This window comes from Natator depressus, chromosome 18 (genome assembly GCF_965152275.1).
Source record: "Natator depressus isolate rNatDep1 chromosome 18, rNatDep2.hap1, whole genome shotgun sequence".
NCBI classification, from domain to species: Eukaryota; Metazoa; Chordata; order Testudines; family Cheloniidae; genus Natator; species Natator depressus.
Genome location: NC_134251.1, coordinates 14,344,000 through 14,365,839, shown reverse-complemented (window position 1 = coordinate 14,365,839; position 21,840 = coordinate 14,344,000). Strand labels below are relative to the sequence as shown.

The 21,840-nt window shown below is 50.1% G+C and overlaps 1 protein-coding gene and 1 long non-coding RNA gene across 3 annotated transcripts in view; one reads left to right on the top strand and one right to left on the bottom strand.

Annotated features, from left to right (window-relative positions):
• The window catches only part of SAMD11 (sterile alpha motif domain containing 11), a 180,097-nt gene that overhangs the window by 43,572 nt on the left and 114,685 nt on the right, over window positions 1-21,840 (bottom strand). For both annotated transcript variants that reach the window (XM_074975450.1, XM_074975451.1), the window contains exon 6: window positions 7,216-7,308. In XM_074975450.1, the coding sequence (XP_074831551.1) occupies window positions 7,216-7,308 (93 nt within the window). The remainder of the gene's footprint in view (window positions 1-7,215; window positions 7,309-21,840) is intronic.
• LOC142000839 (uncharacterized) lies at window positions 13,388-18,055 on the top strand. Its single transcript, XR_012642332.1, has 3 exons — window positions 13,388-13,540; window positions 14,578-14,692; window positions 17,927-18,055. It is a non-coding gene; the product is annotated as an uncharacterized LOC142000839 (long non-coding RNA).

Genomic DNA, 21,840 nt, shown 5'->3' with positions numbered 1-21,840 from the left:
TCCCAGTCTACTTTTCGCCTGTCCTGTCTATTCAGAGCATAAGATCTTTGGGGCAGCGATGCTCTGCCCCATGTGTTTATCCAGCTCCTAGCACAGCGAGGTCCTGATCTCAGCTGGGGATGCTACTGCCATAATCACTTTAAAAAAAAAATGTTCCACCTCCTCCAAAACCCCAAGAAGAGAATGAAGCCGAAAAGCTTATAATATCCTGGGTTTCCAACCTCCAAACACCACCCTAATTCACACGGCTCCTTTCCCTTGTGAGTATAAAGCCCGGAGAGCGAGCGCATGATTTCTGCCCTATTTTGCTGGGGTCAACGACAGAGCTCCATTCAATTTCTCACCCAGCACAGCACTCTGCAACCAGGGCTACAAACTGCAACCACTAAACTACACCCTAGTGACGTGTTTCTGTATCTCGAGGACCAAGGACTTCCTGTGAAATTCACAGGTTCAAAGACCGAATCGAGCTGCACTGTTCTAGGAGTTGGACCCCCACCCCTTCAATTGGGTGCATCTGCCTCACAACCTAGTGACTCAAAAGAGGAGCGGTGGATAATTAGAGGCAACCGCGCAACTGCTTGTGCAGCAGGTGGCCGGTGCTTTCAGGAAGGAGCAAAGGGATTGGAATTCCCCTCCAAATCACCTCCCCCGACTCTCCTAGCTGACAAGACCGCCCACAGCCTCCTGCCTTCCTGGCACCCCTCCTCCCCAGCAAGCTCCGAGAGGCATCAACTGTCTCAACTCTCATCTGATGCTCTTAACTGGAGCTCTGAGGAGAAAAGCCACAAGACCCAGACCCCGATTTAGGAAAATCACTGAGGTTTCTTCACAGCCGTGTCATTAGGAAAAAAAAAAGGGGGGGGGGAGAGATAATGACACTTAATTACCATAAACTTTATCCGATCAGGCCCAGAGCAGATTTCAGGTGCAAGGCGGGGGGGGGGGGGGGGGAAAGCTGGATTTCCACACTTCTAGTTGGAGATTTCACATGACTCAGCCAGTGATAATTCCAGCTCCGTGGCAGCTTTGCTGTCTGCTTTTGTCATTACCAGGGGGTAATGCGGGAGACTGATCTTGTCAAATCTCCTCCAGCCGCCAGGTGTGAAAGAGACTCCAGTATCGAAGCTCAGAAGCAAGGGCCTAGACAGACATCTGCTTGTCTCTCTGCTGCTCTCCTGGCCAGCCCCCCAACAAGGGCTCCGTGCGTGCGGCTCTGTCCCCATCACTCTCTTGCTCTGTCCACACAGCGACAGCGTCACAACCTCTGGTGTCTTCCAGAACGTCAGGGACAAGGGAACCAGACCTTCAGAGAGGGCAGGCTCTCCGCAGCTCTGCGATGCGGACTACGATTCCCACTGCCCGCTACCGCTGACGGCCTCCCCCCAGCAGTGACACACTGGGGGCTTCACAACTCAAGGTGGGAAAACAGGTCCCTTTGCTTGAGACTCGTCCCCCGAGCAAGACATCGTGTAATTCCCCTCCAATAGGGCTTACCGCAGATGGAACCTTTCCTTTAACACCCACTAGCTAAGAGGCAGCTGGGAACAGCTACCAGCCCCCAGGAAGCCGGGCTCCCTTCCTGGTTCCTCTAATCAGACAGAGAGGGCAGCATGCAGCATTGCAATTCTCCGTCCCTTGCCCTGTGAGCTCAGCTACGGCCAAAGACTCAAAGCCAGAGCTGAGGGTTAGGATCATGGCCACCTGGGTTTTCTTGTCCCAGCCCACAGAGCGCCTGCTCCTGTACCCATGGCAGTCCAGCAGGGAGGTTTGCTACCAATTTCAGTGGGAGGAGGAGCGGGGCCAGAACATTGTTCTTCAATAGATGTTTAAGTGGAGAGAGGTCCGGACCAAACACATGGATCTGGAGATCCCCACATTTTGGGAGAGTCTGGATCTGAACTGTCCAGCTCTGGCCCTCGGCCAGGGCCAGGTCTGTTTTTGTAAACTAAAGATCCTAAGTAGTGCTGCTGGTTTGTAGGGCTATTTTGTTTTTTGTTTTAAGTGATTCACAGAAGGAAAGAAGAGAATGGCAGCCCCACGAGGTCATCCAGCCAAGGCAAGATCGCTCCCTGCTCCCTACCGCGTATTTTCCAGCAGCTAGTCCAGCCTGCTTTTAAATCTCCCCATCTGAGGCGGTTTCTAACAGATTTATTTTTCAGCAGCTCAGATAGGGGAGGGAAAACAAAAAACAAAAAACCCTCTCTCCCTGATTTTTCTTCTCTCTCTCTCTGCAATAACGCAGTTTTATTTCCTGTCTCCAGGGACCAGAGGAGCACATCTCCAGACCACGCTGTTGTTGTGGGAGTGAACATTTTGCTGGGGAATTGTCTCCCAGGGAGAAAGCTTCCTCCATGACCTGCCAGCGCAGCCCTTGCTCTGAGCCTCTGATACGCTCACATTTCCATATTAGACACGAGAACGTTCTGCTCTGTTTGACAGCAGTGCTGGCGTGGCCCCGTTTCCACCAAGATAGGGCTCTCTTTTGATCTCTGGTGTGTGCATCGGGAGGGGGAAGGGAAGGTTACCACTTCGGTGCTGGAAGGGTTTCCAGCCCTACAGGTGGTTTTTCACTCAGCCAGAGAAAAGGAGTGATGTCCTCGGCTGCCTCTGTTTTCCTTGCTTTGTGAGACATAGCCACGGTGTCTCAAGATGGGCCGCGGGCGCAGGGTCACTTATCCTGGTCAAAAGGCCGTTTTGGAGACAATGCTTCCGTGCCCGGAGTTGCAGCTGCATCTAGGGCCAGCATGTGATCTTATGGGATAGGCCCTTCCCATGGGGTTGTAGACAGGGCCGAGACAGAGTACACAAAGCAGGGGAGCAGCCGCCACAGGCCACTTTACAAGTGCCCAAGCAAAAGACCCCAGAAGATTAGCTGAACCACTGGAAGGCACAGATTTCCTCTAGCTCACCTGGCTCCTAAGGGAGCACTGCCTGAGGCTGGTCGAGCCACTGCAAGGTGCCACGCTGCGAGGGGATTAGAGGAGGGACGGAGCAGGGAAATTCAGGCCAGGGTTTTGCCTCCCTCACTGGTGCCACTGCCCACAACTGCGAATTGGCAGACCCGTCTCCCGTCTAGTTTTGCTGCTGAAAGCAGCAAGCGTCCCACTGTTGGAAAGGGAGATGGGGGCAATCCAGGAGCTGCCGACTCTGCACAGGGTGTGCCCTTGCATTGCTCCTGCACAAGCCCTGCCTGGGTGCCTTTCCAGCACCGCTTTAGCTAATTAAGTGATGTATCAGTGGATTTGCAGGTGGGCTCTTTCCACTCATCTCCCACCTGCACATGCATGGACGTGTCCCAGCCGCACAAAATCCCTCTCCTACCAAACACCTCAAGACAGGTTCTAGGTCACCATGTCTCAATAACCCAACACAGGTAGGTGTCTACTTTCTAATACTCCTGGAAAGTCACATGTTTGCCAGGGTTGCTTAGCAGCTTGTCAACCACCCTGGGGGGAGTCAATCCCATCTGACAGGGGGAAGCGCAGGGGAATCCTGCAACAAGGAGGTATGGATGCAGCTGTCCTGACACAGTTAAAGGGTGGTTCCCGTCTGCAGCACAGACAGCACCCTAGGCATGTTTTAATCCCACTGTTGAATTACGGTAAAGTCTTGGCTACGGCTGAATTTGCAAAGCAGGCAGGCAGAGCTAAAATGCTGAGCCGGTGTTTCAATATCTATCTTAGGCACTTATATGGCCTCCACCAGCATAGCATCTAAGTACAGCAGGGATTCGAACCCAGGTCTTCCAAGTCCTTAAGTAGTGCCCTAACCAGTGGGCAATGATTCCTCTCACTCTTTCCTGCACGCAGGTGGAAGATGAGCTTCCCTACAACGCCCCCATCCACACTGAGAAACTCACTGAACGCTTCCCTCAAGTTGCCTTTCCATGTAAAGAACTGCTGGTGCTACCTTAGGAAAGTTATGTGACTGTGAACGCGACAGGAAGCGTCCACAAGAAAATGGCTCCATTAACAAGAGGCCCACATTATTCAAAAGCAGCATGAGAATGCCTTCTCTAGCCTCTCCAAGCAACTCACTGCCACAAGATATTCTTCCATGTCTGTACAGCGCCTAGCACAAGGGGGTCCTGGTCCATGACTAGGGCTCCTAGACAGTACCACAATACAAATACATTATAAACAATACTAATATCCTTGAGGTCAGAGCTCGGCACGATTCAAAGAATGAGACTTTGCAGAGATAATGAGAACATTCACCGTTGTAGCAGATAGGTTACGTTCTAAAAGGACATAAACTGGTATGCTTCAAAGCATAAGCCACTAACACTGAAATTAAACACCCCCGGCTGGCCCAGGTCAGCTGACTCGGGCTCATGGGCCTTGAGCTGCATAACTGTTGGGTAGACGTTCTGGCTCGGGCTGGGACCCCCCAAAGGGGGAGGGTCCCAGAGCTCGGGCCCCAACCCAAGCCCAACTGTCTACACAGCAATTGTTAACCCACAGCCTGAACCCCATAAGCCCAAGTTAGCTGATCTGGGACAGCTGCAGCTGTGCTGTGGGTCTTTTATTCCAGTGTAAACATACCCTAAGTCAGTGCTTCTCAAGCTATCTGATGTGGGGGACCGGCAATTTTTTTTTCCAATGTGCGCGCGGACCAGCAGCCGATGGCTCGTGGACCGGCACTGGTCCGCAGACCACCACTTTGAATAGCACTGCCCTAAGTGACAGGGATTGGGAAGAACCATCCCCTGTGGGTAGGACAGTCCATGCCTGGTTATTATGGGGATTGTAAACCTTTCTGTGAAACAGCTGGTGCTAGCCATTGCTGAACACAAGATACCAGACTAGATGGACCATTGGTCTGATCCATTCTGGCAACTTGGATGTTCCAGGTTCCCCTAGTCTATAGTTCCTCTAATCTACACACAACACAAAACAACACCATTTACACTGCTCAGGGGAACCTAAGTATTCAGTGACAAACAGCGCAGAGCTGATCCCCATGTGTCAAAGGCCTTGTCCAGTACCTGGGGGAGAAGAACTGCCACTACACGATCTCAAGACGTGTGTGCCAGAAGAGGGAGACTTTGGAGGTTTAAAAGAGATCCACATAGCTTAGAAAGCCTGTGTCAGTCTCAGGTTAGCCTCGTTTAAAAGCCAGGGAAGGCTTTCAGGGAAAGGAAAGAGTGGGGGGCAGAAAATGAAAGTGGAGTGGAGCTGTCACCCTTTAGGACTTCTGGGGAAACCCTGCTGAATGAGTCAGAAGGAAACCCCCATTCAATGATTCTGGTTGAGAAAGCAGGATTTAGAAAGAAGCAAAGGTGGGTAAGTGGACCCGGGGGTGGATATGCAAAAGTAAGGGTTGGCTCTGACCTGCCTCTCATTTCACTCTAATCTCCAAAGTGTGTGTGGGGGGGGAGGAAGAGGTGGCTTTGGCCCATCTCTGCTAGGACTGGATCATTTATGGCTTGATACTGCAACCAACAAAGTCAAGTAGTGCTGACAATGACTCCCATTTGTGTAGAATGGGACCCTTTTTTGGGGGGTAGGGATAAGTGTCATAAATCCAAAAACTATAGTCTGGTCTTGAACAGCCTGATTAAAGTTTAGCTGCTTCTCAGCAAAACAGATTAAACTGCTACCACTGTGATTCATTTTCAGAGCATGCAATGGATAAGAAAGGGTAGAGGAGACCGAGTCAGCAGAAGCCTGAAGGTGGGTAGTGTGTGCTAACTCCTTTAAGGAAGCTGTGGCAAACTGTGGCGTGGTATTGCATAGCCTGACACTGAAAATCGAAAGCTCCTGTGTAATAAATGCATTTCAGCACCCACAAAGGATTCCTCCTGGAATATAGAGGTACTTCTGATGGTAACTCGGGGAGGGGAAGGCAACAGGAGGACAGGAAGTGTGCAGATGAACAAGTGAAAGGAAATAATTTAGGCCTAGTGGATGGTACTGGCTGGGGTACCCATTACACCAGGTATTGTTAGCACCTGACAGGAATTCCTGCTAGACTATTCATGCATTCCTAACTGGAACAATTTGGAGATAAGAGGCAGGAAGAGGGTACATAAAAAAAAATGATTAAGAAGGAGAGTATGTTTCTAGGTAATGTTAGCAGCTACTGTACCAGGCACTATTCGCACCAATTAGCAGCCAACAAGGATTGCTTTTGGAATACTAATGCCCATCTGATCATAATGTTGGGGTAGGAGGCAGGGAGGGGATTACATAAAAAAATCTTATTTAGAACGAGAGTGTCATCCTAGGGGCTGTACCAGGCACTGCTAGAAGGCGCAATACAAGGTATTTTAGGAAGCAGTGAACGTTCCACAGTAAAACGCTGCATGCTGAAGCCCCCTTGGAGACCATCTGGTTTGGTTAACATGGGGGTGGATTCATTCCCCCTCCCTCCTTTTTAAGAATCTCAGCTGCCGGACTCCAGCCTCATGAAACAAGACCTGGCCAGCTTTTCTTTTTTTTTTAAATGGCTAGAAGAGCACAGGTTAAGCAATAATGACTGAGGTGGGCATTACTGACAGCTAATTAGTCTGACCTTAACAACAAAGCCTCTAAGTGAAAGCCTGCAAAACCTCATTTACGCAACCCGAAGACGAACTCATTAACTGCAGGCTCCATTACCCATTCCACTTTGCCGGTCGTAAAAAAAAGTTTTAAAATCATGTTTATGGGAGGGAAGCATAAAAATAAATAAGGAGATTTAAATAAAAACCCTAAAATTAAAAACAAAACATTCCTCCCCCCCCCCAACTCTACAGATTCCATCTATAGAGGAATAACTTCCTCAACGCAGAAGGACTATCTAGCTGGACTTTTACTATACTCATAATTAGATACACACAAAAAGCAGATGCCAACATGATAATGCAGTGCGTGTCCTGTATTAAATATCCAAACCAAGGCACACTGCCTGAAAGAGACACACACCCCCGACCCACCTCAGGAGCTCCTGGCTTGGTTTTTAAACCATAAAATAATCAGTCTAATTAAGGGAGATAATTCCCCCCCCCCCAACACACACACACACACACACACACACACACACACTGATCTTCCCTCCACTCAGCTGAAGAGAACACTGTGCATTGGTAGCCTTCCTCACACACCCCCAGCTCAGATACTGGAAGCTCCTACTCAGCATCTCACATCCCTCCCTCATTAATTTCAATTAAGTTAGGTTCTTAAGAAAAGAAAATGGGGCGGGGAGAGGAGAGAGAGAAATAGCACTTACCCTTTGGGGACTCGCTTCGGGTTTTCTTGCTTTCTAAAGGACACTCACTGCTGCTGTTGGGAGAACATACTCTTCTCCTGCCTAAAATTTCATCTAGAAGAGAGAGAGGGAGAGAGAGAGGGAGAGAGAGAGGGACACAGAAATGAGAGACCTGAGTATCAGATAACGCTCCACTTCTTTCCCTTTCACAGAATCAACCAGAGACTTATTTCACATTTTGCTGCCCAAACACGGGGCCAGGGGGGGTGGGAGAGAAAGAAAGAAAAAAAACCATCATCTTGAAAGCCCAGATCTGCTTTCCTAATCATGCAGTCCAAAGGGATGTAATGACTGTTCAAACAGTGATCAATGCAATGATTTTAAGCTGTAAATTCTGAATCTAGTTTATTTCCTTACTCAGTTTCATCATTTGTTCGGCTGCCTTTTGTCCCTCTTGTGTTTCTACTCCTTTCATGCCCTGATGCAAAGCAACTGGGGGGAGGAAAAAGGGGATGGGAGAGGAAGAAAAACAATTCCCTCTGAATCTTCCTACCACAGTATCTCTCTCTCTCTCTCTCCTAAAAACCTCAAGGTCCTTAGCAATCTTCTCCCTCTAGACTGCACGGAAACGCTCGAGCCTTTTGCATTAGTGCAGCCCTGCGAGCCAACGCAAAATATCTAATATACAATTACAGCGTCCCCTGAACAGATTTAAAATCAATATCCTCCCATAATAATGCTGGGGAAACTGAAAGCATGAAGTTGCATACGGGCAGGAAGGAAGAGACAGTTTGTCACTGTGAGCATCAAATTCTCATTTCTCAAGGGCTTGTTAAAGATGCAGCATCTCAAAAAGCCTTGAAAACAAGTACCATATTTGAGAGAGGATATGTTGCGCCTATCTATGAGTCAACATGAGCAAAGCACAGATGCTTTGCATGCAACATTTCTTATGGTTAAGAAATGTTACAATTCAAATCACTACTGTTTAACACAACAAAACATTATTTCCCTTCCACATGGCATCTCGATCCAAACCAGGGTCCTTAGCACTAATAGTCACTCTGCATTAATTCAAGTTCAGCTAGCTAAATCTAGTTGACTGAGCTGGCATTCTGTTTATCGGGAGACACAGTGTAAGAAGTTGTCGCTGACAGCATCCAAGTGGTGCAGAGAACAGACAGTTAACAGGTGAGGGCAGAACCTGCTAGGAAATGCCTTTATCCAATGAGGGATGTTAGAACTCTGCGAAGTTACAAGGTGGCATTTCAAGGTTTTAAAGAGCACAAGCTGCCTCTGATCTTATCTCACCGTGACCCTGTCACCCAGGCTGTTAACACCACCAGCGCTTGGAAGCATTGCAAAGGTCTGCAGCCATCCCTAACTGAAAAACAAACTCAATACAATGAAATGGTGGCAATCTGAAGAAAGGATGGACTCAAAGAGAGTGACAGACCTTAAATCTTCAAGGCACTCCAAATTCAAGCCTTAACTCAGCCTTCAGTGGGGGACTGTCATGTGCATTTTACAAAAGTGGAAACAAAGGCCTGCCACACACACTGTCCACTAGCAGAGCCAATTTTGAAGGACCTAAGGAGTACCTGGCCTGGCATCCTGTACTCAGGTCACAAGACAATGCCTCTCTCTCCTTCCCACTCCCCAGTTATCTGGAACTCCTTATTCTGGGTGTTGATTTGCCTGATTATTATACTCTTGTGCGTGCTGCAGACCTTTGGAGCTGGAGGCCAAGAGCCTCTCACCTTCTCTCATCCAGCATTTGCCGTTTCAAAACAACAAAGTCCCACCACTCAGCTCACCACTCCCAGGAGGGAAGAATCACATTAAGGCCTGATTTCATGCATTTGGGGCGGAGATGGTGCTTATGATTCAAATGAGGAATTGGCGACACGCTTACAGGTACGGGTGGGTTAGGGCAGCGGCTCTAAGCAGCTGTCGTAAGCGTCCATGACTTCACAGCTCTGCCGAAGCACCTCAGTCACGATCTAGAGTCCCTCCTCTGCCCTGCCACTTGAACTGCACAAAGAGACGCACAGCTCTGTCAACACGCATTTGTTCTGACCTGCCTCACGTCACTCCTGACTGGCAGCACCCCTGGTACCTGCAAAACACTGTACAAACATCCACAAGTGACTGGCTCTGTGCCCTGGTCTCAGAGAGCGCTCCCCCACCTGAACTCCTGAGCACCATGTCCACAAATGCAGTGGTGGGTCAAACACACTCATGTGATTCGGGTCATGCTCTAAATAGAGCTCACTATTTTCCATCTGTAACCAAATCAGGATTTGAACCCAGCTCTCCAGACATGCTATGTTAGCATATTAACGCCAGCGAGACCTGCAGCCCCTGTCCCAGTATCTCACATCCACATAGTGTCCTGAGACTCCAAAAACCTCTAAATAATGTTATTTTGTTGTCAAATCAGCATGTTCCATTTTAAAACCTAAAGGATGGAAAAAAGCTAGGGGGGAAAGAAAAGATGACAAGACTCTTAATACACTTTCAGCGTGGGAGTTCTTTCCATTATATTAAATCTCTTCTCTGCTAAACCATGAGCCAACTTTGCATTTAGTGTTTTGGTTTTTGGGGTTTTTTTTTTTTTATTTAAAACATGTTTTACTGCATCACATTAGACAATGAGAATGAAAGACAAAATTGTGGTTAAGGCACGTGCCAGTGAGAGTCCCCTGGGTTCTATTCCCAACTCTGCCACAGACTATTTAACCATGAGCAAGTCACTTGACCTCTCTGGGTCTCATTATTACTTATGTATTTGCATTACAGCAATGCCTAGAAGCCTTAGCTGACACCAGGATCTCACTGTGCTAAGCCTTGTACATGCACATAATGAAAGATAGTCCCTGCTCCAAAGAGCTTGCAGTCTAAGCTCTCACAATGGGGATGAGAAAGGAATTATTATTGCCAGAGAACAGAGATGTACAGAGGCACAGAGTGACATGCCCACAATTACACAGGGAGTCAGCAGCAGAGCTAGAAATTTAACGCAGGTCTCCGAAATCCCAGGCCACTGGCAGTACCTTTACCGCAAGACCATCCTTGCTCTTAGCTTGCTTATTTGTAAAATGGGGTATAAGCCCACCTCACAGAGGTAGCTGAATGGTTTCATTCATTACTATTTGTCAAGCCCATTGAGACCCTTGGATAGAAGGTGCTATGTAATGCAAAGATTCACATTATAGTACAGGAGAACTGGTCCTCTCCCCTCTATATCTAGAGCCTGGACACACCAGTCCCATCTGGGGAATATGTGCCTGGTTCCAGCACCCGCCACCACCCATCCATTCCAATACACCATTCCACCGGGGTGGCCTATCGAAATCTGCTTTCTGGACACACACTAGAGGAAAGGAGGAAAAAAACAGACCCTGAATTCCAACTTTGAACAAGTTTCCCCCTAGTTTGGTGGCAACAGCAGCAGAGTGAGACCAGAGCCCAGGAGCCTTGGCACACCGGGGGTCACAGTGAGAGGGGAGACACCACCAAGTGTCAGCGAGTTACAGCCACCTTGATCTTCCCATGTTGCTGAATGATGGGGGCCCTGGGTGGGTCCCCATATGGAAAAGACTGAGGACCACATAACAATGGAGTAGTATCCTTTCTTGTTAAAGGTGCTCACTTACTTCCAATGGCAGGCATAGGCTGGGTCTATGCATCCCATCAATTGCACCTACACAGCTCGGGAACCCCAGCCATTCAAACCCTGCAATTATTTCAGGGATATTTCCAATTTTTCCAACCCAGAGGGTCAGCACCACCCGCACTACTTCCCTTGCAAACCTCCATGACCACTGCACCAATCACGGATTTAACTACCCTGAACTGATTGTCGACAGATCTGTAACAATCCAAGCTCGCCAGCTTCTGCAGGGTGATAGCAACACACTTCTGGACTGTCATGGCCTCTTTTCTCTGAGTGATCTGTGTCACAACCAGGGTCAGCCAGGCCTAGCGGCTGGAGCAGGAGCTGGAGTCAGGAACCAGGAGTCAAGCTGAGGGTCAGGGAGCAAGCAGGGCTGGAGCAGAGCAGGATCAAGGCTCGGAGCAAGGCTGGCAGAGGCGTGATCGCAGCTGTGGGCATAAAGGGTTGAGCAGCCCAACCTGCTGCTGAGCTTAAAAGCAGGCCTGCTGGCTGCCTTGTGCCCAGCAGGTCCTTGCTGCAATCCAGCTGAGCTCGCTAATCTGCCTGCAGGCTGGGCTGGCTAGCCCTCAGGCTCAGCTGCAGGAGCTCTCTCCTGCCAACCTAGCCACTCCGGGGCCCTGGCGAGCTCAAGTGCCATGGCGGTTTTCCTCCTCAGAAAGTTCTGGGCCCTCTGCTGGCCCTCCTGCGCTCCCATCACCATGTAGCCGCACCATTCGGGGCTTGTGGTCCTGAGCCAGAGGCAGTGGTCTGCATGGGGGCTGGAGCTGGACGAAAAACAGCATCAGCTCCATCCACGCCTCCATCTCCACATGGTCCCGTTCTGTTGTTGTAGGGCTTCTGCTTGTAACTGCAAGCTGCCGCCTTCATCTTCTCCAGGCCAAAAGCCGCCTCTGAAACACCTGGCACTGTCTCTTGGCAGCAGATTTTGCAAGGGCATGCCAAAGAAACACTGACTCCACAGAAAGCAGCCACTGCCGGCCCTGGTTGCTAGAGTGAGCAGGATCATGTAAGAGCCCACCCCCGTACTGCCTTGGGGTCTGCCAGGAAACGAATTTCCCAGGCCTAGACCACTTCCTCCCACAATGGGCAGAAAAATTGCCCCACAGCACCTCACAGCTCACTGTGAACGTGAGCCCAGAGCAACACAGCGGGCTGTGGCACTACGGATCACAGGATACTCGTCCTGATTACTGTTACTGCTTCTCACGGCCAGACACGATGCCAGTGCAGACGCGGGACAGCCGCATGCTGATATCAACAACGGGGCCGTGCTGGAGCAGGTTAGGCGCTCATGCATTGGCTCACCCAGGATGACTGAACCCCTGGCAAGCCCACAAGGACAGCCTGAGATGCATTACCGCCAGATAAAGAGAGGGAACTGGGGCTGCCCTGGGGAGCAGAGAATACCTCCATTAGCCTTTTAACAGCAAGAGGGATCTCTGAACTAACATCGAGGTTAAGCCGAGGAAGTCCATGCCAGTCAGTGCCACCATCTCCCGCAGCTCTCTGCTGTGATTTTCCCAGGGGAGCCACCTCACCCCCACAGTACAGGGCAGAATGGCTGGGCTCGCACTCAGTGGAAGGGGGCAGATAATCACTGTAACAATCACTCAGCAGGTTCACACATCGGGTGTCTCTCACACGGGGTGCAAACTTTTCCCATGCGCAGACAGAAGGGAGGCCAAGGGGCCACATCTGGTTCTTCTGCAGTGCACAGTGTTACCAATAATGGGGCAGGGTTACAGTGCCGCTCCTGCATTCCCTAGCCAGGGCACTGCTTTTGCTGCAGAAGCACCTGGTGCAGCTAAGTGAGACCGAGCCAGGTTAGATGGGTGCAACCAAGGCTCAGCTGGTGAACATTTAACAAGTCAAACCGGCCTTTCCTCTCTCGGTATTATTTGAACAAGGGCAAATGTCTTTCCAGGCTCCTAACTCCCCGCCCTTCCAATTCAAGTCCTGGGTATAACAAACAGTTCCCACTAACCAGCCTGAAAGGTCTCAGAGGCATCTCAGTACTTTCTTTTTCCCTCCTCTGGTGCACGCAGCCTGCGGAAATATCCCCACTCCAGCCCAGCTGCTCAGTCTGTCCCTACGCAGCGGGTGACAGCTTCGTGGGGATCGTGGAGGCTGCCGCCCTGGCAATGGGCTTCTTGGTCTGCTCTGAAGCCGAGATGCAGCACCAGCTTGCCGAGTCCCAGCGGGCCGTGAACTGCTAACAACAAAGGCTGGCGAGCGAGGGGCCGCACAGGGTGGGTCAGCACAGCAGGGTGAAATCCTGAGGCCGATCAGCTCTGCCCCTCGCCAGCAGCAATCAATGGAACAAAGGGAGAGTGAAGCACAAGGTCATGGGAATTATGGGCCATAATTTAACTGAGAGCAATGGGTGTGGAAAAAAATTATTCAGGAAGGTGGGGGCAGAGGGGGAAGGAAGGCAATAGGGCCTCTGGAAGGCGGGATCCCGATGCTGGGGAGTATAATGAGCAAACTTTGCCACAAGTTTACTTCTTGCAGAGAGCAGGGGAAAGCCCTGTAGTTCAACACCAAAACAGCAGCAGCGCAATGGTGCGGCTTTGGGCAGATCTGGAAACAATTTCTTTGCACCCTTCCAGAGATGGAAGGTTTCATCCCTCCAACAGGGCAGCTCACTGGTTGAGAGGACTGCACTAGGTAAGGCAGCTGGACTGCAAGCTCTTTGGGGCAGGGACTGTCTTTTCGTTCTGTGTTTGAACAGTGCCTAGCACAATGGGGGCCTGGGCTCTGGATAGGGCTCCTAACCACAGCTGCACTATAAATGATAAATAATAATTTGCTAATGTAGTCACAAGTCTCTAGCTAGAGATGAGAGCACAGCAAGTCTCACAGATCTGGGCCTGGATCCAAAAACTCTGGCTCAGGATCGTTCTTAGCATACACCAGGGTTTCTGCAAATGTTGGAGCCAGGAATCCTCTCCCCAAACAGCAACACTTTGGGTCCCCTGTAACAAAATACTTCTACAATGGGGATAGGGGACAGGCACAAAGGAAATTTCCCTGAGAGTCACTGCACTGGGATGGAGTATTTGAGGAGATGGGGCAGGCTGATGGTTTCTCTTTCCCACTGGCTCATTTCCATGATGAGGTGCTGAATATGCAGTACTGTACTAACTAGGCCAGACTACGGTCTGGATTTGCAAAATCTCAGGGTGCATCTGCACTGCCATCAGAGGTCTGACTGCAGCTCTGGTAGGCAAACCCGAGCTAGCTTTTGCCTAGCCAGCGCAGCTGAAAACAGAAGAGAAGATGCAGCGGCACGGACCCTGTGTAGGCTGTACAAGCCCATCTGGAATCCTGGCTATGGACTTGCATTACTAACCTGCACCGGGGTCAGTGCTAGTGCACATAGGCGCTGACTCCGTGGGTGCTCTGGGGCTGGAGCAGCCATGGGGACAAAATAGTTGGTGCTCAGCACTCACCAGCCACCCACCGATCAGCTGTTCGGTGGCGGAGCGAGAGTGGGGCCTTGGGGGAAGGAGCGGAACCTCAGGGTGAAGCACTCACAGGAAAAGATGAAAATCGGCGCTACTGAATCTTCACTGCTAGCGAGATCAAAGCTAGCACGGGTCTGCCTACCCGAACTGCAATCACATCTTCGACTGCAGTGTAGACACACTCTGAATTTATTCATTTTCTTAAAATCCTTTCCCCTTCTCTCCCCATTTGGGCAGGCTTTTTCTGACTCCCCCTTGGAAGAGACTGGAGCTCCTGCAGGGAGATCAGCCTCAGAGTCAGGAAGAGAACTGGAATAGCTCGGGATGCAGATCCATTCTTGCAACTCACGAGGTAAGAGCTGATAAATAACTCTGGAGCAATATTTAGACGCCACTCCCAAGAAATGGATGGGGCGCTCCTCTAGCACCATCATCCAGAGACCTCGAAGTATTCTACAAACCTCACCTCATGGTTTAGTGTCATGAGGTCAGATTGGACACTGACATAAATGGGGCAGGTGAATGCTCAAGGTTACACAGAAAGTCGGTGGCAGAGATGGGCTTTTCACCCAGGGAATCCTGACCCAAGTCCCATGCTATAACCCATCAACGCTCTCCTCCCCAGGTTTGGAAAAGAACCCAGGTCTCTCCTGAGTCCCAGCTCTCTGCTGTACCCAGCAGGCACTCTGCCTCTCGCACAGCATGTCAGCACTGGCCAGTCAGTCACCAGCTGTCTGCATCCATTCGCTTTGCATGAGCAGCAGCGAAGTGCCTCAAAGCTCAGCCCAAATACTGAGATTCCCAAGGAATGTGACAGAGGGAGGTGCAGGTCACCCTGGAGCCAGCCTCCAATCTGCCTGTAACAGGGCTGTTTATGAGCCAACGTGCACAAACGCCCCCTTGTCTCCCACCTCCCTGTGCAATTCATTTCTACAGAGCACACCGAGCCATAAAAAGGTGGTAAATATTCATAGTATGAAAAACACTCAGAGAGAGGATATGCTGAGCTTGAGAGAGACAATCGGACTTGTTTTATACGCTGCCCAGAGCGTCTTGGTTAGCAATTGTGTGAGGCCCCCCCCCCCCCCCCCAGGGAAGAAATTAGGAGGATATGCTGGGAGGTCTAGTGGTTAGGGCAGAGGAACTGGGAGGCTGGAGTCCAGGCTTCTATCCCCAGCTTGGGGAAAGAGTGTATTATTTGAGAAGCATTACAAATCAGGACTCCTGGGTTCTATCCCCAGCTCTGGAAAGGAGTGCGGTCTAGTGGTCAGGGCAGTCAGCCTGAGAGTTAGGACTCCTGAGTTCGATTCCCATCTCTGCTAGCAACCCACTTTCTCTCTGTGCTGCTCTGAAGCCCTCTGTACCTCAGTTCACCTGTCTGTAAAATGGGTATTCTAACCCCGTACCTGCCTCACAAAGACAGTTTGAGCTGTAATCAGTGCCAGCAGAGGGCTCCGAGGTCATGGGATGAAAGATGCTCTTGGCAGCGAAGCACTATCCCACGGAGCACCATGACCCCAGAGACCTCAATCCTGCCTCCCCCTCCTTAGGCTGAGCATGCTCACTGCGAGCTTGCCCACATGTCTGTGTCTATCCTTCAGAGAGCTGCTCCCCTTCTGATTTCTCAGACCCACCCCACCCTGTGATAAAAACCTGCCAGAATTGCTCCCTCGCTCCGAGATGCACCCCCAAAGCTTCCCCTTCTCCGAGTTCAGGGTGAGCTCACCATGGCATCGGAGTGCTCGCTCGTGCTGGTCGGCAGCATCACAAGCATGGCTTGGAGCCATCTTGCCCTGGAAGCCAGGCCCACCTAGAGCAAGCGAGCGTGAGGGGGGCACAGCGCAGCCTTGGCTCGTGGCCTCTCTTGACAGAGACGAAGCGTCTCGTGTGTGTGGCCCATGCCAGCGTGCTGCTACTCCCTTAAACGCCCTGCACAGCTGCTGCGTCTGTGCAGGTTCCTCTCTGCACAGACCTCGCTGCGCCACTATCAAAGGCGAATGCTAAAGACAGTGACTCCAGACAGAGCTGCAGGTGGTGCCCTACCCTTCACACCATTTAAACGTCCGATTGCACTCATTCAGCCCCTGAAAAAAACAGCGCTCTTCCAGCCCGTGACAGCTTTGACAGCCAGACTCCTTAATTCCTTTTTCTTATTCCCTTAATCTGTCATCTTTATCAGGCTGGGGAAGTGCCAGGCAGCATGCAAGAGACCCGGCCCCGATCAATCTCCACATTACAGCTGACAGAATGGTGCTAATAACTTATTGATCTCATGTTTGCCAAGCCCCACTGGGGCTGAAAGGCTGCCATTGATTGGCTTGAGAGAAAGAGCCCCTCGGCTGAGAGCAGAGCGGAAAGCCTTCAAATTGTCTTCTTCCCGAGGCACTCGCTGGGAGACTGAGGGAGGGCAGAGGGAGGAAGAAAGAAGGGGAGAAAGGAGGACAGAAACGGAGAAAAAAGTGTGTGTGAGAGGAAGAAAGAAGGGACAAGATGAATAAGGCTTAAATAAGGGAAGACAGGAAGGAAAGTGTGTTTGGGAGAGAGGAATAAAGAAAGGCAAGGGAGAGAAAGGGGGAATGGAAGGAGAGAGGAGGAAAGAGAACGGGAGAGGAAAGGAGACACGTAAATGGAGGGAAATGAAGTAAGGAACAAAGGACAATCTGGAGCTGACAACTTTTAACAGACAGATTGATTTAGGGTAACCAGATAGCACGTGTGAAAAATCGGGACAGGGGGTGGTAATAGGCGCCTACATAACACAATGCCCCAAATATCGGGACTGTCCCTATAAAATCGGGACATCTGCTCACCCTAAACAGACTCCCCTCTTTTTACTGACAGCAAAGGGTTAACTTAAAGCTCCCTCCCCCCCATCCCCCCACTCCCAATCACGCTGCTCCGGAGTAAATTTATGTTTGAATGCTGCAAAAGAGCACAGCAGAGACAAGTTCCCCTGGCAGTGGTCAATTCCACGCTCCGGCGTTTGGGGAGAGGGCGTCAGCGGGTGGGGGGGAGATTCATTGAGGAGCCAGCTCCCCACAGCCACACGCTCACAGCTGACACCTCCCCGCCGGTTCGATCCGTACTGCAGGCTAGAAGTTTGCTTCTGCCACAGAATGTTATTGATGACCTGAGTAATCAATGAAAGGCGTCGGACACTTGGGGGGGGGGGTCTTTGCTCTGTTCCGCTGGGGGTGTCTCACCTGTGAACCAGGGAGCTCTTGCAGCCTGGGACTACCTGTACGGGCAAAGAGACACCCAGAAAATGTGGAATGCCCACAATAACGGCTACAACGAAAGCTCCTCTGAAACCACCACACATGGTTTCCCGCTGATTCCAACTCAGCCCCAGGCCAGATGGTGGGGCTGAGTGCTGATGCACAAACTGACCTGAAGAGGGCATCAGTGAGAGGACCCTCTAGTTCCTGGAAAGGCAGCTGGTTCTCAGCATCGCCTGGAATGGTTTTTGCCAGTTTGGGGGATCTCACAACTGTTGTTAAGTCCACACCCTAGCAGGGCTTCTTCAGCCAAGCTGACCTGAATGGCAGGGGCAGTTTTTTAAAAAACTCTTTTTTGGCCTCCCCAGGGTCAGCTCTTTAATGTCACTCCTCTCAAAAAAAACCAACCACCCAGCCAGGCCTATCTCCAGAAAGGAGGACTTCCCCCCAGCTTCCACAAGCTGCTGAGCCATACTGTGACTGCAGGAAAGAAACCAAGGATGAGACAGGTAGCCCAACGCCTTCTGCAAGGGCAGCTAATCACAATGTAAGCTCGTCATTGACATACTGTGAAAAACAATTAATTAAAGAGCTACAAGCAAACCTACGCACTAGTGCAAGAGATACCGTTACTTCCAGGCATGGTGTGATTGACTTCACGGCAGCCACTTCTGATAACATACATATGCCTGGGCATGCACATTTATATACGTATGTAGTTACACACAAACATACACATACTATATATTCGCTCGCCCCCACACAAATATACATATGACACGAGCACACACTTTTGGGAGGATAAAATCTCCGAGCTGAAATCTATCGACTCATGGTGAGGCTGGGAGCAGCAATTCATTTCCCACTCCCCGGCAGCAAGCGAGAGTGGACAAGTCAGGTGCCACATTACACTCCATATTGGATTTCTATATATAACATCAGTGAGATGTCACAGCTCCAATGATTTGTTTTTGGCTCTTTACTAGCTGCCTGTAAGACACCTGAGGAAAGAGTTCTGTTTTGGTATTTGGGTGATGGGAGGGTTAGTTTTGGAAGCGGGATAATCTCGCTCTTTCTGGATCTTTAAGGAGAGGATGAGAGTCCGCGTTGTTTATTTCAGTGGCTCTCAACCTTTCCACACTATGGTACCCCTTTCAGGAGTCTGATTTGTCTTGCATACCCCCAAGTTTCTCCTCACTTAAAAACTACTTGCTTATAAAATCAGACATAAAAATACAAAAGCATCACAGCAAACTCTTACCAAACAATTGTTTACTTTATCATTTTTACCTTACAATTATAAATCAATTGGAATACAAATATTATGCTTACACTTCAGTGTATATATCATATGTAGAGCAGTATAAACAAGTCATTGTCTGTATGAAATTTTAGTTTGTACTGACTCCCCTAGTGCTTTTTATGTAGCCTATTGTAAAACTAGGCAAATATCTAGATGAGTTCATGTACCCCCTGGAAGACCTCTGCATACCCTCAGGGGTACGCGTACCCCCCTGCTTGAGAACCACTGGTTTATTTCACTTCCCAAAATACAAGTCATGTTGGGACTGAATTAGGTGGATTTCTTCCCTGTAAGGCTGCCTCCTCCCACAAAAGTAGGATTCATTGCCCTAGCTACATCCACTCCATCCTGCTAGATCCAGGCATAGAACAGGCCAGGGCTGCCTGAGCCTTCCTGTTTCTCCTCACTCAGCCGTTGCTACAGAGCAGTGCTTCTCAACCTATTTGCCATTGTGGGCCACATATGTAGCTCCCTGTGCGTTGTGTGCGCCACATCCACACAACATATATACTACCGATATAGCCCTGAGGATGTCACACGGGCCGCAGCTGTGTGCTGATTGGGCTGCCAGCATCCTCTAGTCTACAGCCTCTTCTGGGCAGCCCCCCATGCTAAGAGCAAGGTGGGTTTATCATGAAAACGTTACCAATGTCCACAAGGGACTCAGAAGAGCAACCTCCCCAAAATCAGGCCCTGACCTCTGCTCTCTGCAGGGATCCACTGAGCCACCTAGAAAGGAGCACTAAACTTGCTGGGAACCCGCAGGCAGCCACAGAAAATGAAACAAACCCCTTTGTGTCGGTATACAAGGGACGTGGGCCTGCTCTAAGGCCTGCTGAAGTCAACAGGAAGACTCACCCTGTTTTTTTTAAACAGATGAAGATAATGAGATAAAAAAGGTTAAGTGACTTGCCCAAGGCCAAATAGCAAATGAGTGGCAGACCCAGGTTTCAAACCCAAGTTTCCTGATTGCCAGTCCAATGCCCTGTGCCCTGGCCCATGCTGCCATAAGTTCCAGTGCAGGGAAGCGAACTGCACTTCCACCACATGCTTGCATGTTGCTTCTTCACCTCCCAAGACCTGGGTTCAAATGCAAAGCAGGACACAACCACCAGCAGAGGCTGGTCGTCTCCAGCTCCCAGAATGCTTCAGCAGAAACAGAACATGAGAGGAGCATAAAGAGGGGAGGAATCTGCAATTCCAGCCCCAGATCAGAAGCTGGAGACCAGGTGTTGACTAAGGTCAGTCCCCCATGCGTAGGTAAACAGCTGCCCTTCATGATAACACGTGTACACAAAGGGGGCTGGGCTTCCCACCCTCATCTGCCCATTTGGAGCTGATTTTCTGCTCAATTTAAGGCAGCAATTCAATAAAGGCTTTTTTTTCTTTTCTTTCTTTTTTTTTTTTTTGAAAGTGAAAACATGCCTGTGTCCTGGCTCGTTATCCCAAGCTCAGAAAACAGCCCATTCATTGCAGATCTGTCTCTAATCATTAGCTACAACATCCTTGGCCCGAGTTAACTCTTGCCTGGCTAGATGCAAAGCCCACTGAAGTCAAAGGGGATCATGCCGCTGAGAGTTCTGGATCAGGCCCGTGGAGAGCAATATAAGGGATTTAACTAACTACTCTCACACACACATTCTTGGATGAAAATCAATATAAGGGATCTAACACACACATATACACCCCTTCCTGGAAAACTCCAACAATTTTTAACACAAGTCTATTCAATGTTCACTTCTGATTACGCTATATTTCATAGCATAGCCCAGAGCACCAGACTTGGAGAACTGTTTCCTGGCTTTGCAACCCAACCCCTGTCTGAACTTGAATAAGACACTTCCCCTCTCTGTTTCCCAGGTTTCCCATCAGTAAAATGGGTAATAACAATACCCCCTTCATAAAGTGCTATCTAAGAGCTAGGTATTGTCATCGTCATCTATGGACGAACGGTACCGCATAAGTGCTAAGTATTCTTCTTCTGTGAAATCTTTCAAGGAGAAATCACCACAAAAAATAAAAACAAAACATTAATTGTGCAAAGGTTATAAAATGTACCTTACAAACTGGAGGAAAAACATAACATTCACAGACTGTGGCCAGAGACCAAGAGAGAATAAGCCCTATAGAAATTTGGGAGACTGCCTTTTGCCCCACTTGTCTAGACATTCTGCATCTGGTTTCAACTGAGTTATACAGGATTCACCGTGTGGGTAAATGGCCTGGGACACTGGGATGAGGATACAGTACTGTTCCTGTTAGGCCAGGACCTCCAATGTGAGTCTCTGCCCACACAGACCAGCCATCTCCAAAGACAGCCGGCGCTCTCTGTGGGCATTCATGGTAGGGAGACAGCTGGCTTTCAAGACCCACAAAATCTGCAACCCAGAAGGGCCCTGGAATCATTGAGGAGAGGGGCCTCCAATCCATAGGATGATCCCAACTATAACATGGGGCTGTGTGGGTCTCCTGCTGCCTGGATGACCTGACTGGGGTCCTGCTAACCACGCTGTGTCTTAAAAGGACCATGGCATGGTACTCTGCATGGGGCTGCTTGGGGGGCAATAGCCAGCCATCAAGCCAGCTTCCTCCCGTCAGGTGGGGACAAAGAAGGTAGAGGGAGGACAGCCCCAACCCTCCTTTAGCACCCATTGGCCTGACCCTGCAAACCCATCTCATGCAAGTATTCCTGCTGCAGCCGCCAATGGGACTACTCGCCTGAATCACAGCCCCAGAATCAGGCACCATGTCGGGGAGCGACTAGGGAACGGGGGGATGGGACAGGAGGAAGAAAACAAGGGGCCCTGTCGGGGAGAGGAGAGATTGCCAGGTTGGAGATGGCACCTTTCGCTCCCCAAGAGGATGGGTGGCCCCCCCCCAAATCCTGAAGCCAGCCTGGAAGGGAGAAGCTCCACCCCCTGTCTGTGAGCCACTGGATCTGCAAAGCCATCACCCCCGCCCCGCCTCCTGCATGCCCTG